This window comes from Psittacula echo (assembly GCF_963264785.1).
Source record: "Psittacula echo genome assembly, chromosome: 7".
Classification (NCBI taxonomy): Eukaryota; Metazoa; Chordata; class Aves; order Psittaciformes; family Psittacidae; genus Psittacula; species Psittacula echo.
The window spans coordinates 28259260-28275356 of record NC_137740.1 but is presented as its reverse complement, the minus strand read 5'-3'; the positions used below and the strand labels follow the sequence as shown (position 1 = coordinate 28275356).

Below are 16097 nucleotides of genomic sequence, written 5' to 3'. Positions count from 1 at the left end.
CCACCATCTACCCCAGTGCCGCAGGTGCTTTAGGATCAATGCGGTGACCAAGAGGCGGCTGCTCTTCCACCTCAGTGCCAGAATCCTCATGCCAGCTGTCGGCCTTAGGCAGGACGCACTGTCGAGGAGCACACTGAGGTTTGAACTTGCTATTGCACATCAACACAGGCCAATGCAGCAGGAGAGCTTCCTCCCTCCAGCCGCCCCCATCTCATGCACTACCACACCAGCATCACAGCTGGTAAAGAACCCACGAGAGGAGGTGAGTGTTGAAGCTTTAAAACTTTATTCAAGCAGACAGCAGGTAACCCAGAAACAGTTGAAGACCCCACACCACTCCGATGCCAGCGCTGCACCAGGCATCCCAACATCCCAGCAGTCACTGTTGTGCTGCCCAGCCAGGAGACAGGCTTTGTCTTTCTCCGCCCGCTACAAAGCACGTGATTACCTCTGACATCAAGATGCATGCAAACACTACAGTGAGGACTCCCAGACAGCAGCTCCTAAATGCCATCCAGAGAAGTGTCACTAGGAAACAGTAACACAGGGCTGCTCACAGGCCTCGGATAGCAGGGTAGTTAAGAGTAGCACGGAGTCACACAAGCCTGGGCATCGGGCTTTGAGAGAGGTGAAAAAACTTGCCTTCAACACTGGTGAGCTCAGGGACCAGGCTGGGGGCTCATCCTTGCCTGTTCCTTGCAGAGGCCAGGCCTCTGTTTCAGCTGAACACTGTTCTTTCCCTCAAGGACTACTGCTGGGGCTCAGGTCACTCCCTTGGTTTAGGTTTAAATGCCAGAACTGTTTGCAGAGCACAGTGCTGGCAGCAACAAGCCGGTTGCTTTCTGGGAACAGGCAGCAGAGTTCAGCAGGTGTCACACAGCAGCAGTGTTCAGCTTCAGGGCAGGCAGCAGAAGGGCACCATGAGAGGTGCCACTCCACACACACCCAGGAAACAACACTGCAGTTTCCAGCAGGACCTGGGGAGCAAGCGGCTTGCCCTGCACACACAGCAGCATCCCCCAGCCTTCAGGTACCATGAATGCCTACCTAGAGCGGTGACCAGACCCCTCCAGACAGCATTAGCCCCAGGCCCTAGATTCACCTTTAACTCCCTAACTCCTTGTAATAGATCTGAAGGAAGTTTACTAAATCACAGAGCACACAGTCTAACTAGCCTAGTTTCCGCAAAACATTCAAGCACCAGCCCCATGAATGGAGGCAGGAAGCCACTTCAAGACAGCACAGCTATTTGAAACAGTTCAGCCTACAGAGAAGGTAGAATATAGGGAAGCACACAACAGACCAAAGTTTGTATTTGCATTACCACAGGAGAGTGGAAAAAATAGAACTGCAGGAAACTGATCCATGTTAGATACTAACCATCAAGCTTCGCAGATGACATTGCATGATAAGCATAGAACAATTATGGGAAACACTGTCCCCGATAATTACGTACACCCATAGTGCAACATATGGAGGTCACTGCCTCCGATATAACACTGTGGTAGGCAAAAACTACCTTGTTCTTTACACATTATGGAAGACACTGCCCCCGATAATGTCAGTTAGGTTTCATGATACATAAGGTACTGGAAGTTTGCAAGAAGTTGCCATTTAAATATTGGGCCAATACCTAATCTGAAGTACAAGTAGTTTGTGTGTTGCACAGGTGGAGCAAGGGCTACACATCAAACTCCGCCACTGCGGCCACGGGGAAAGCTGTGCTCCCTGTGAGAGCACACTGCATCCAGAAAGAGATGCAAAGAGGGGTCCGAAACCCACAGAGAGGCACAGACATCACAGGGCAGCCAGATTTCTAGTATTTCCAATTTTCAGCATTTCAAGAATCACTTTAGAGCACAACCTGGAGACTTGCTACCAGGTTTGCACATTCAGGTTTCTTCCAGAGGGGTGTTTTTGCCACAGAAAGTTTAATTGCTAGTTTTCCAAAACTTTTTGGTTTTTGAGGGACCTGTTTAGGTTATTTTAAATGCAAAGTTCCAGTATCATGTTTGATTGTAATAGCAGATGCTGCTTTATTCAAAAACGACAGTATAACTGTCATAATTATGGAAGGCACTGCTTCCGATAATTATCTTCTATAAAAAAACCACAACATTTATAGTGAACGCTGTCACTGATAAATAAATAAACAAATAAATATCTCAGTGCCAAACAAGAGCCATCCTGCAAAATGGCACCAGTCAGACAGGGTTTGGCCAGCAAGAGACTCGATTTCACAAAAGGCCCCACAGCAGCAAAGTCTGAAGTGCCAGTCTAGAGCCATTCCTCAATGCCGCAGGAGTTGCTGAGGTGCCAGTTAAGGATCTAAAGGGGGCATTAGATAATCTTTGGGTCATTTTCCCTGGGTATCGAGACCTGCCTTGGCAAAAGCTAGTCTGTAAGATATTGGGACTCTCCCGCTGAGTAAAGGCAGGCTGGGCACTTCAGAGCTTGCTGATAATCCAGCACTTGCGGGCTACTACTAGGTTGGTTTATTTTTGAGCTACAGGTTGATGTCTGCAGCTCCCTGCCAGAAAAGGGATCCTCATTACAAGAGTTAAGAGGAATCCATTCCCCATTTTATCACTAGGTTTAGGAGGCCAACAATTAAAACCCTAAATAGATGAGGTACCTCCCCACTCAAGGTACCAGTTCAGGAGTCACCTGAACTGTTGGTTCTCAAGTACACTGGAAAGTAAAGCCCCGCAAGCAGCTCTACATGACTGGTTTGTCAGATGGGAGCCTGGTCAGAGCAGATTTCATGATAACCCTAGTACCTGCTTTAAAGCTGCCTCCTGTGAATTTGTCAAGGTGAGATTTAAATTTTATGCTCCACTTTGGTCAAAAAGTATTTGTTGCCAGAGAATCTACAGAAAAATGTTAGGGAGTGGGTATCCCTAATCCTGTACCTTACCCAGGTGTTTGCCATGTCTAGAATTCGTTGTCTGTATCCCAGATATCACCCACTAAGGCATTGGCAGCTCCTTTAATGGTCCAGGTCGCCAGGGCCAGCTGCTCTTTCAGCATGTTCACATCCACGCTGTCCCTGCTGGCTCTCAGCAGCTGCAGGTTCTCCAGCAGACTCTGCAGGGTGTGGGAGCCTCTGCCAAAGAAGATGTGGCGAAAGGGAGCATCTTTTGGCGAGAGGTACGGGGAGAGGAAGTCGTATTCCACCTGAAGTAGAGGTGCAAATTTAGGGTTATACCCTTACCTTCCAAGTTTTCTTTCCTGATCTGCCACAGAGCTCCTGACCTCTGGTCCCCACCCAGCCCTTTCTCACTGCATCTCTGTGCTGTGCCAGACTCTCTCTCAATAGCCAGTGCAGAAGTCAGTCACGCTGAAACTAAGCAAGCAAAGAGATACCAGTCTGCACATTGCCCGTGGCGCACCTGAGGAAGAGGCCCATCCCAACCTTTCTTTCCTTCATGAAAAAAGGAAAACCAGTTGTACCCACCTTCATGATCCTGTCATTCAGGGCCCTGCGGACAATCTTGTTTTCCCTGTCACTGTTCGCAATGTCTCGTCTCAGTGTATCTGTAGCTCGCTGGAAGTCACCACGGGCAAAAAACAGCCAGTTCAAGGTCAGCCCCAGAGCCTGTGAGGGAGGAACTGTTAGCAAACCTGATTTTCTTCTTTTGCTGCTTTCTTACCAAGAGAAAGTGTTGGGTTTGTTGTTGTCTCTCCCCCACCCCCCCACCCCGTGTTTAACCAAGTAGCAGAGCGAGTTCCTGGCAGGCTCCTCTGAGGTCACTGAGCCCAGTGACGTCTCTCCCCACCCACAGCTTCTTGTGAGCTCTCAGCAGAGGTGCAAATGAGATGCAGAGCTGCACTGTACTGCAAATGGTAACCAGACAAGAAACCATCCGTGTCCATTTCCTCAAGAGCTCATCACAGCCGGATTAGCTAAATCTGTCTGACAGAGTGACTCTGCCTGCACTGCTCTAATAAAGAGCATTAATTCCTGTCACATCTTGGTACACTCTGGTGCCCAAAGGAGAAAGATGTCCACCCTGCTGTATCCAATGGCAGCAGAGCCCCATTAGCACATGGCCCCATAGCAGGGATTCAATGGACTCGGAGCCTTTCTTACCTTCACATCCCGATCGTAGAGAAAAAACTTCTCCTGGAACGCTAGCAATTCTTCACTGTATCTCTCAAAGTCCAGGTAAAGCTCATGATCATGGGTCAACCTAAGAGCTATCTGTCCAGCAACTTCTGCAGCAGCACGCATAAGATCATACAACTTGTCAGTCATCTTCAGGTTCTCCACAGTGTCCTCAGTAGTTCCCAAGAAGGAATATTCCTCATCTTTCTGCAAGAAGGCAGGCATTGCAGTTAGGCAAGACTGCTTCTCCAGCTAGCATTTCTTACCTCCCACTGCAGCTCGCTTGCAACTTCTACCACATCCCATCTCCTTGTGCTGCTAAGTAGCGAGACTTGGGCAAAACTTCAAAAGCACAGAAGGGAATGGAGCTCCTGCATCTCATCCCTCACAGTTTCCAGCAATCAGCAGGATGCTCTACTACTTTGTTGGACGCAAAGATATATAGAGCTTTTCCCCTACCAGAGTTGAATGCAGAAGTGCAGGCAGGCAAACCCCATCACTCAGTCTGGTATGTGCTGGCAGCACATACCTTTCTTGGCAGGATAACTCAAGGTTTTTGTGGAATAAGTCTGACACTAACAAAATCATTCATAAGCAGAGGAAGCTGTTATCAGAAAGGCTCCCAGCTACACACCTTGCAGTAACAGAGCAGGCTGCCTGTCTGATGCCACTTTTTCCAGCCCCAAGCTGCAGTACCCCACCTGAACAGTCTGAATTAGTACTTGCTTTAACCAACAGTACTGCTTCCCCAATGCACTTTGCTTGCTGACTAGCAGGCCACAGCAGAGTCTTTCACTGAAGCAGCAACAGCATGACATTATTTAATACTTTTACCTTCTGAAACATCGACATCTGCGCCTTCAGAAGAGCAAGTGCCCCCTCTCCCAACAAAACATGAGGGTTCAGGACTCTGGAACAGAGACCGCAGGCCAACCATGCCCCAGATGCTGCCTTTGCAGCAAGTATTGACACAACCACGAGGCTGTGTCAGATGTAGGTCCAGAGGCTACCTACCTCTCCTTCCCTAGAAAGGCTCTTGTATGGACAAGGAGCTTAGGATAGCACCTTGTGTTCTGCCACCCTGAAGAGCAGATATCCTTACAACACTCTGCACAGAATGAGTACACCAGGCAGGTGGACGGCACTTACATTGCAGAAACCAAAGGAAACCACAGGGATTCCCGAGAAGGCCAGGAAAGGGAATGCTGCATTATCCAGACCAAGGGGAACACTGCAAAAGACAAGCACTGAGTAGTTACCAACTGGTTTGGATACACCAGGAGAAAAGCTACAAGCTCTAGAGTTGAAGCTGTAAGCCAACTGGACTACCCTGTCTAGATAAGGCTGGTTTTGGCAATGAATCTAGCCAAGCACTGAGGGCTCTCATTCATTTCTGGCCACCTGTCTTTGGACAAGGCTGTTCTTGCTCTACAAAAAGGTATCCGGGCTGCCTACAGGCAGACTGGGACAGCATTAAGTGTAACAAGCATACTGTTCACGCTTGCCTGATCCCACTGCAGCAGGTAGAGCCTGCTGCAGACAGCAGTATGACACTCCAGTACAAAGAGCAGAGGCCATTTAGTTTGCTCCTTTATGGAGATTTGCTTTTCCAAAGAACAGGATGACACTACTTACACTGTTTTTACCCAGTCAGAGCCAACTCTGTCATACAGGTTTCCTGAATCCTTTGTTGGGTCCTTCACCTGCACAGAGATTAACAGTCACTGCACTTATTCTGACCTCTGCCGGGGCTTCCAGGTCCATCCTGGAGCTTGCATTGCTGTACAGATGCCAGTCAGGCATCTCCTTTCTCCATACAGTTCATGCAGAACAAGCATTCACCTCCCACTGAACTGTGGCATTTGCCAGTTTTAGATTCTACATGTGTGAACTGCAATTCCCAGAGCCCAGCTGGCTTCAGACTGGGCCCTCTGGAGTATCTCAGCCCTTTCTCCTATTCAGGGCTTTCTCCTCAGAAAGTGCCTACTGAGAAAAATGAGCCAGCACAGGCTGTGGCTGCTTTCCTTAAAACCAGTCACCTTGACTAGCCCAAGACCCTTCAACTCACCCCCTTCATAGTTCTTTCCAGTAATGTGTACAGCAGTGGGCTAGCAGATATCTTCATGTGGTTGAAGCCTGCAAAAAGACAAGGACATTTGACATGCTGGCACAATTAGCCACTGCTGTTAGAGCTGCTCAGCCTTGTGACCCAGCAACAACTTATCTACAGGTTGCTGCCAAAGGATCTTCAGCAGACACAGTACAGTCTACTGGGACCTAGTAGAGCTGCCTCCATTTGGCTCAGGCTCTGCATACCTTTGGCACAGCCCCCATTCCTGGAGGTTAAGGGATATCAGGCAAGCTATTCTAGTCCCGCTCAGTTTCGAGAAACTTCAGAGTAGGAGGTTACCTAGAACTGCAGCATCCAAGTTAATGTAAGTGAAGGCTTTGGCATGCAGCGTTGCAGAGTACCCCTAGAACAAAACAAGTATTTTAAGATGAGCAGCAGCAGTACAACACCAGGAAATCACAACTGGGCAGTCATCAAGCAGAAGTCCACCAAAGAAACAATACCTCCAGCCATTCAGTAGCACCCACAGCTCCGTACTCTCCTGCACTCCAGCTAGCAAAGATGATGCTGCGCCTTGGTTTGTAGCCACCTGCAAAGAGAGGAAGACTGAGATGTCTGCCCTTCCCCCATAGAGATGTAGGTCAGCACCGAGGGCCTGGGGTGATGAATCTCCTGCTCCTTAGAGCTGAAGCGTTCTGGCTGCTGCAAACATGCACACTAGCAGACACATGGACACTTCCCCCTGACCCTCATGCTGCAGAAATGTGTCAGAAAACCATACTGTCTGCATTTCCCTCCTTTTCTGTTTAGCTGCCTGAGCCCAAAATTAACCCTGGAGACAGGAGCACTCACACTAAGTGCCACCATGCAGCCTCCACTGCTCTAGCTGGTCAGCCACGTCAGTCTTTTCCCACCTTCAGGTCTGGCTGCCCAACAAACAGCTCAAGTTTGAGGTTTGCACTGCATATTATCCAAGGACATTTCTGCATTCAAGGAATACCAGATGCAAGCACGCAGTGGATGCAAGTGCTCACTGCAGGTAAGTTAGCTGTTGCTTTTCCAACACAGACTTCCAGGAAGCTTAGTCAGATTCCCTGTTGCCTTCCCTTAGGATTATTTTGCTGGACTCCCCAGTATTAACACATAGAGAACTAAACCTCCATCACACCTCCCACTCCCGTGCTTTTGCACAAGTATTTACCATTCTTCACTATGTCTGAGATCACACGGGCAAGTTCCAACAATATGGCAGTTCCAACACCAGCCTTGGCTGCTCCTGGGCCCCAGGAGTCTCTCTGAGCTCCGATCACAACATATCGATCTATAAAGGAGACAAAATCTGAGCTGCAAGGTTCAGGTTGTAAACACCACTTATCAAAAGAGCAGCTTTGAGCCTTTGCTAGAAACACAATATGGAGTCTGACTCCTAAATCTGGCACACTGCTTGCTATCATTTAGCCTTTCTCTGGCAGTATGGTTCAGCCCTTTCCTTGACCCTTCGGGAAGGATCTTAGTTCTGCTGAGGAAGTTGTTGTCTTTGTAGGAACAGCTGTCATCTGGTGATCACAGAAGAGGAAGGGTTCCCTTTAAGACTAAGCCACAAGGCAGTTGCTGTTACCTGGTTCTTCAAATCCCTTGATAGCACCAAAGATGTTCAGAATCTTCTGGTCCACCATAACATTGTTCACACTCAATTTTACTGTCACATTGGTTGTGCTGCTCATCATCTTGCATCCCATGACCCCAGATTTCCACTCCAGAAGGCATCTGTCTCCATCCATTTTGCTGAAGGGAAAAAGAGAGGTTCTTTGAACCCATTATACAGCTCTGACCTCATCTAGTTATCCTGTGAAGAAAGCAAGCCCACAGCTGCAGATGCAGCTTTGCTCGGGACCTGCTCAGGAGATAGCCTGCAGTCCTGTACCACTAATTATGCAGGGAGAGATCAGATGCAGAAGCCAAGAGAAATCCCAACACTAGCTTAAGTTCAGTCTTTAAGACATAAGACATGGACACAAGCAACATTTCTCCAGCCAGTTCCAGTAAGTGCTCACTGCGATACACAGCAGGAACCAGCAGAGAGCTCCCTGGGCTCACAGCACATCAACACCATTCTCAGTTCTCCACGAGGGCCACAGCAGCCTAGCCTGCAAGCCAGGACAAACTATTACCTGTACAGTTTGCCTGCTGCTTGGCTAGAGATGGTCTGAACAGGGATGCGAGGCAGTCCAGAAGATTCCACTGGTGGGAACTGGGTGTGGTTGAAAGAAGGGAAGCCTGGGGTAAAAGGGTCTCCAGTTCCAAGGTGGGCCTGTGAAAAGCAAGAGGAGCCCTCAAGTCTCAGAGAAGCCCAACAGCTTTCATCCACACAAAGGTATGAAGCACTGCTGAGCCAGAGGCCTGCAGAAGGACTGCTGCAGTCCACAGCAAAAAAAGTTAACAAGAACACGAGCAGGGGAACCAGCTGCATACTCACATGTCCAAAGGGGACAAGTGCATCCGTGTTCTTGTAATCGTAGGGATCCAGGTAGATCAGGACACCAACTGCTCCTGCATCTTGGGCATTTGCAACCTAAAGCAAACAGGAACATTTACTGCACATCTGCACTGCAAGCAAGGGGAATTAAGGCCTGCCTCTGATATGCCACCAGCACAAACACTCTTGCAAGGTTAGATACCAGCTTGAAAAGTGGGAAGGGACTGAAGAACCAGTAAACACTCCTTGTGGAAGCACTTTTCAGCTGTGTCTTACATGCAGTCAGACTGTGCCTGCTTGCAGAGTCCCGTGCCCCAGCCTCCCCAGAAGCACCCATCTGAGGGACAGCTCCGGGTCAGACACATATAACAAGTTTGTGTACAGGACTTGGATCCTTTAGGCTGCTTGCCTATTTGGTTCTACTTGCTACACAGAGAGCATTACAGCAACACGCAAGGCAGCTGACTGGGCATGCAGTGCCACCACCTTCACTCAGACCAAGTGAGACACTGCAGCCAAGATTTAAAAGTATCTGGCTGCAGCAACACAAGGTGTTCTGAAGGCAAGGCTGTTCTGCTTCTAGCAGCTCTATTGCTGCATCTAGCAATACCATATAGCCCGGAGGCTGCCTCCATCACTCTAGATGCTTGGCTGTCCCAGCAAGACTGCCAGAGGACAAGAATGCCATGATGAATGGTAACCAGCTCTGTTCAGTCCTGGTGTCCAGATCTGCACGTGGAAGCTTAGTGCATACACACAAGACCAGACCTGCAGGGACAAGCCTACAAACACAAGTTCTAGAGACCTGGACACACACCTCTAAACCTAAAAGAGGAGGAAACATGGCTTCCTGGTGCCACATTTCGCCAGGCTTTGGGGCATGGACTGCTTACCTTCTCAGCAAGGGTTATCTTTCCAGCTCTGAAGATGAGTATAGCTCCATTCAGTGCAACATCCAGCTTCTCTAACTTCTGAAAATCAGCTTTCAGTCCATAGTTCACATAAACTGGTTTGCCCTGGGACAGAAACACTGGTTATAAATGCAACAGTCTTATGTCAGTAAGGTACTTGATACAGCCTACAGAGTCACAGTACCAGTGACGCCTGCTAACAGTGGGGAGTTCAAGCTCAATCATGTAAACTGATCACATGCAACATGCCTGCTTGAACAACACTTCTGATGACTTTCCTGTCTGGATCCCAGCACATAAGTGTAAACAGTTATTTTCACTGCTTGCTGAAAACATGGGCCTGCTCCTCACTGAATTCTCCCCACCACCACCCCAGGTCTCTAACTGGAGATGGCTTATACACTTCATATCTCAAAGGGACATATTTTGAACATTGCCACCTGGTAAGCATGCAAGCACATTTCCCAAATCTTCCTGGAGTCACTTACAACAACTGAGCCAGTCTTGCTGTATGCTACGTATGCACTGGGACTCTCCAGTTCCTCCTCTTCACCATTTTGCAGAATAGACACTCTGTTGTTGCTACTGTTAAAAGTAAAGAGACAGTGTTATGTTCTTTCATACATAAACTCCATATTTAACTAGATCCCATATTTCAGCAATTACAATCAAGTCAACGTAGAACCTGAAGCAGGCAGACTCATCTCAGTACTTCCATGCAAGAATCTCTAGGGTTGTTCAGAGACATTAATGAAGGCTAATTTCTAAGACAAGGCAGAAAGAATCTGCGCTTCCAGGTCTCTTAGTCATCTCCTAAGAGAACCTAAGCAAATTCGTTTCCCCCCAACACAAAGAGGGCAAGTAAGACAAAGGTGTGAGCTGTCAGCCAACACAGTGCCTGTTGATACTCTCCTGAGCTACAACAGAAGCCACTGCCAGGTCCACAACACTCATCTGGGTGACAAGATAGCACCCACATCCACAGTTTTACTCACAAGCAATATGCCCTTCAGCCTAGTCTTCACTCAAGTTTGTTTTCTCTCTACTTCCTAAGCATGCTTTGAGGAACCAGCTGCCCCAGGAAAAATCCACAGGGCTGCTACCAGACCCTCTGGATTTTGGAATCTTGAGAAGAGACAGAAGCAGCTACTGCTTGGCTAGCTTGAGGCCTTCTTTGGAGAGCAGTAACTGGCTCACAATTTTAGTACTGCTTTCAGCAGAAATCATGTGTTTGCTCAAGACTACAGATACCTATGCTGCAAGGAAGAGATCTGCACCTCTTCATTAACGTACCTGCCTTTGACCTGCAGCTTAATGTAGTGCTCATCATTCCAGACTTCATCCAAGTGGAAGCTGTTAAACTGGTCATGAATGTAGCTGGCAGCTTTCTCATCTTCAATCTGTCCAGCTTCAAAAGAGTCCTTGTTTGCTCTTTGCCTGTAGGTAACAGATAATAGCTTATACTACAGCACTGGGTTGCACTGCAGTGCTGCAGCCTGCAAACCCAAGCTGGATGGGCCATTTAAGCCCATATTTAACCACAATACTACCCCACACCATCTTTAAGGCCCTTGCTCTCCAAAAGAGCTTGAGGAGTTCTGCTCACAGGATGTGCCTCTTATAGCTGTAGTTAAGCTTTCTGGACCTGTTACCTCAAGCTGTCCTCAAGACGTATGGCTGACAGCTTTTCTGACAACAGGGTTCTGAGGTCAGGCCAGTATAAGACAGGCGGTCCAGGAACCTCTTCTTCCTCAGTTTCATCCTCTGTTAAGTAAGATGCAGTAGGAGTCATCTCACACTTGCCACTTCCATCCAGACACCTGCTAGCCTTCTGCATTCGTCCACGATAACTCAAGTAGCCAAGCAGAAACCCTACAGACAGAAGAGACATTTTTTTGTGCTGCAGATGACTAAATCAGCCCCACACAAGCGCATACAAAGCAGCTTCAGGGTTGAGATGCATCTCTGCTCTTACACCATTTTTGACAAGCTAGCATGGCTAAGGACAGACAGGACTATGCAGCCTGACATTGTGCCCGAGCTGGCATGTTTTAAGGTACACTGCAAATCTGAACTTGTGCTTGGCAGAGTCCATCCAGCACCACTTTGGAAGAAGAATGCTTACTTTAGTCCAGAGGCAGGGTTAAAACTCTTGACACAAGCACCAGAGGCTTTACTGACATGTTGAGCCATATCACTAGAAAAGTGTTAAGAGTTAATCAAGGGAAAACCAGTACACTTGCCAAATGGATCAGTTTACCCTTCAGCTAAGACACAGTTCCACTGCCAAATTTCACACTTCTTTGTGCCAATTCTGTACCATAAGTCTGAGACAGACATACTTAGTGACAAGAGGCTGCAGCCTGGATTCAGGCTCTTTAATTATCTCATGAACCAATACAGAGCCAAATGTTAATGGCCTCAGATATGCTCAATACCAGAATCCACTTCATGCAGTTGTCTCCCACCCTTCCTTACCAATCAAAAGGAGGAGGAGAGCTGCAATGACTAGGAAGCAGAGGTTCTTGACACTCCTCCGTGGAGGCATGCTGGCATGCATATGCTCTTGTCTCCCAATTTCCCCTCCTTCCTCATCATCAGCAGACAGTTTCATCTCCACATGGCTGTTGTCTCCATCCATTTGCCGGGCAATGCTGAAGCGCGTATATGACATTGGCTCGCCACCAAACTGTATTGAAAGACAGTCATGCGATAGAAGAGTGTTACATCAGTCTACATACAGTCCCTGCAGCCAGCTGCACCCATGCCCAAAATCAAATACAGCTTGTTCACCTGAAACTGCTCCAGCACAGCCTGAGCATTTGGGTTTCAGTAAATCAGGCTGGCTCCTTTGAACAGTTAGACTTAGACCCAACACGGGGTCTCCAGGGCCTATTCAGCATCTGTTTGCCCTACACAAGTTCAAAGCTACACTGGTCAAAGTCTGGCTTGGAGTCTATTTCAGCTATGACACAGTCAATGGCATCAGCATTTCCCACATTACCCCATGGCACAGGCTGACTCAAGCAGAAACTCCTGGTCTTAATCAGGAGCACATCGATCTGACTTGAACATATGCAGTTTGCACAGAAGGGAACTTTGATCAGCACAGAGGAAAGGGAAGGCAACTCCTGCGTGGTTGTGCCTTTGAGCCACATCCGCTTTCATGTCAATACTCTAATGCAACATCTAGATGGTCTTGTGTTTAACGGCCCAGGCTACTCTTAAATTACACTATTGACGAGTATTATGAAGCTGCTACACTGAAGAGAGATGACCCATGGGAACCCTGCTACCTCAGCTAACATGAAAGCTGAGGCCACACCTCCTGCATCTACCAGCAACTGGCACCATTCAGCAAGTGTTTATCAGTGCCTGAGCAGAGCAGCTTCCAGGCTGGAGCCCACTTTTCTGAACAGCTGCAACACACAGTCCAACTGCCCACAGAACAGCAGCCCAAGCACAAGGCAGTTGCTCAGATTAACAGACAGTTAAACTAAATTCCAGTTAAACTCAATTCCAGGCATAGCCACGCACTGTGCAGAACCACTCAGCTCCCATTAGAGCTGCTGAACTTGCCTGCGGCCATGGCTGTGTTGGGGACAGGCAGGAGACTGGCTAAAAGGCCAGAGGAATAATTTTGGGAGCAACAGTCCTGCAGGCCCTCTCCACAGTACTGGAGAAGTGGCTGGTTGCAAGCACCCAAGCCCTGTTACAGTATCTATACCTCTTTCACAGTTCTCAGTTTGCTCTCTAACTGCAAGTGAGGGGCTGAAGGTGCAGACACCATACATCAGCTTGGCTGGTAAAAACGATACCATGTAATTTCAGACCTGCGGTTCCATCTTGGCCCATGTTACCAGTGATGAAGTGGCTGGCTGCTCACGTTTCAGAAAGCACAACGCAGCAGCCTGTCCTACAATGCCCCTGCTCAGCTGCTTGATAGCTCAGCTTCCCTCACCCTTTGCAGATGACATGCTTCAACCCCACATATCCTTCACACTTGGGCAGAGGCCAAACCATCACATTTGCAGGCCTAGCCTAGGGTCATCTCACAGTCCAAGCTCTCTAGGATCTGCAGGCTTGTCTGAGCACATTTGGTTCAAAGCACATTACATTCAAAAGCTGGACTTGTGGTTGAATTCCCACCCCCAAAGTAACACAATACAACACATGTTGATTGTCCCGATAGGCATTTATCAGCTTCCTCAGCAGCACTTCCTCCTGGAACATTGTTCAAGGATCACCCCCCCTCCTTATCAGCTTCCTGAGAGACCCAAGACACTATAGCAGTTAACCGATAACCAAACAGCACTGAACTGCATAAGCCACCCCCTTATCAGGGCCAGCTAGTTACGGTGACATCTGGCTCACAACCCACACAGTAGCACCCAACACTGCTGTGGATTTCTCATTTTCCCCAGTGCTGACACACATGTGGTTGAACCTTTCTTCTTGCAGTACCAGCAGCCCACCAAGAGACAAATGGCACAGGGAGATGTGTCTTACCAAGTTAGAGATTGCTGCTCTGGCATGGTCCATTGCCTTCTGGAGGAGTACCCACCAACTTGATCAAAGCCCTGGAAGTGCAGAACACAAGCAGTCAAGTCACACTGTTCCTCTGCCATTACATAAGATATCCAAGGTCACTGTCACCAGTACAACACTTGCCCATGGACTTTACATGCATGCTTCTAAGTAAGTCACAATGGTACAAGCTCACATACTCCCACTGCAAATATCAGTTCTGATGAACAAACTGACTCCTTCTATTGAACTCTGGGGATTGAGACTGTATAAATGAGGAATACAGCCTCAAATGGCTGATTTCAGCCAAGAGTCTTATTAATGGTAGGGGCACCTCCACTCAGGGAATGTTAGCAAGAGGCACTGCTCAGCTGTGACAACACACACTACATATCTAAGGCTCCTGGAGTCTGTCTCACTGACAGGATGGAGACGAGTCCGACTGTTAGCCAGAAGTGGCACAATGCTGTAACTCAAAGCAGGACAAAACCTAACACTGCCAAAACACTTTCAATTGCAAAGTCTCTTCTAGATGGCTATATTCTTTACCACCTTATGAAGGCAGTATGAGTTCTGCGCAATATCCCAGAGTAGCCAAGAGCAACTCTTCAAAAAGCATTTCAATCATATGGGTTTCTCTAAACAGTAAACTTATCTGCTGCAACTCAATTACTTCAGCATTTCTTCCTAAAAAGAGGCTGGAAAAAGCTTTGTAAGTCAGTGACGAGACAGCTTGGGCTGGGGCAGGTGTTTATGTTGTAGGCATGCAGTTTGAGTATGCCCTCAAGCAGTGCTGCTCAGAAATAACTTTGAACTGGTCTTTGGGTGCATGTGGATTAGCTTTACACCTGGGAGCTCTGAAATATAAGCAGGCTTTATTTGGAGATCAAAGGTTAAAAGTGACCATCCGCTCATCTCACGTTCACCTTTCACTCAGGGCACGAGTACACAGAGTTGAATCCCCAGCAGCTTTTCCAAGTGACAGTCTGAGGCCTAGGCTCCCAGCTGGCAGGTGGGGAACAACATGCATATGGAGGGTCTTCGGAAAGACAGACGAGCTAACCGAGGGGAAGTCAGGGAAGCACAATGGCCAGGGGCCATCACACCTGGCAAGGACGCTCCCTACTCCCCCAGGAACACAGGGTCCCCCCGAGCCCCTCATGGCCCAAACCCCTTCAGCCAGGCCGGGCAGAGAGCCAGCACTCCGGGCACCTAACGGGGAAGGGACGCTCCCTCCTCCCTCCACGCAGCCCGGGAGGTGGCCAACAACCGCAATCCCTCAAAAATAAGGAGAGCAGGAGGAAAAAACAATAAATAAAAGCATAGGAGTAGGCTCCCGCGAGGGGCTGGGCGGCCCCGGTATCGCGGGCAGGGCCCGGCTGCGTGCTGCCCGATAAGCGAGCCGGGCGATACGCCTCCCGCCGAGGGCACGTCTCCCCTCCGCAGCGGGGCCCTGCCCGCCTTGAAGGTCAGGCGGTTATGGCAGACTGCGCCGCGGCCACGTGCTTGCGCGCACGCCCCGCCGCCAACGGGACTGCTGCTGCTGCTGCCACTGCACCGCCAGCGCGGGCCCTGCAGCCCCCGCGCCCCGCCGCCCTCTGGCCGCGCCGCGCTACCTCTCCCCGCCTCGCTTCAGAGCGGCCACCACCCCTTCCCCCCGTCTACCTGCCCCCCTCCCGCCCAGCGCGCCCCCAGGCTCACCACCGCCCCTCTCACTCGCCGCGCCGAGACCCAACTGCTGCACCGGGCGCCGCGACGCGGCCCTACCCCTGCTCTGCGCGCCCCGCCCCTGCGCGCCGCGGGGCCAATCAGCGCGCCCGCCGCAGCCACAGGCGCGCGCGGCAGGGTTCGCCCCGCCTCGGGGTCCTTGCGGGCTGTTCTCGGCGTATGCCCGTGGCCCGGGCGCAGAGGGCGGGAATGGTTCATGGCCGGGCAGGGGCCGCTCTGGTGTGCTTAGGTCCCGCAGCGGCGGAGGGGAACCTCCATGGCGCGGTGGGCCGTTGC

The 16097-nt window shown here is 49.5% G+C and overlaps 1 protein-coding gene across 1 annotated transcript; it reads right to left on the bottom strand.

Annotated features, from left to right (window-relative positions):
- Positions 1 to 269: 269 nt before the first annotated feature.
- Positions 270 to 15871, bottom strand: TFRC (transferrin receptor). The gene is made up of 19 exons (XM_080622497.1): positions 15795 to 15871; positions 14076 to 14146; positions 12045 to 12255; positions 11219 to 11438; positions 10860 to 11003; positions 10055 to 10151; positions 9549 to 9671; positions 8656 to 8751; positions 8351 to 8490; positions 7798 to 7964; positions 7381 to 7500; positions 6683 to 6768; positions 6519 to 6582; positions 6177 to 6244; positions 5744 to 5811; positions 5258 to 5339; positions 4094 to 4315; positions 3458 to 3598; positions 270 to 3177 (listed from the first exon to the last, which is right to left on the bottom strand). The coding sequence occupies exons 2-19, from the start codon at positions 14106 to 14108 to the stop codon at positions 2935 to 2937; spliced, it is 2325 nt and encodes a 774-aa protein (XP_080478623.1). The 5' UTR covers positions 14109 to 14146; positions 15795 to 15871; the 3' UTR covers positions 270 to 2934.
- Positions 15872 to 16097: the final 226 nt, after the last annotated feature.

Coding starts and splice junctions, on each gene's coding strand:
- TFRC (XM_080622497.1), bottom strand. CDS start 14,108: ATGGACCATGCCAGAGCAGCAATCTCTAACTTG. Junction 10,152..10,859: donor AAGCTGCAGGTCAAAGGCAG/GTACGTTAATGA, acceptor TACTTTTAACAG/TAGCAACAACAGAGTGTCTA. Junction 8,491..8,655: donor CACTTGTCCCCTTTGGACAT/GTGAGTATGCAG, acceptor TGCTTTTCACAG/GCCCACCTTGGAACTGGAGA.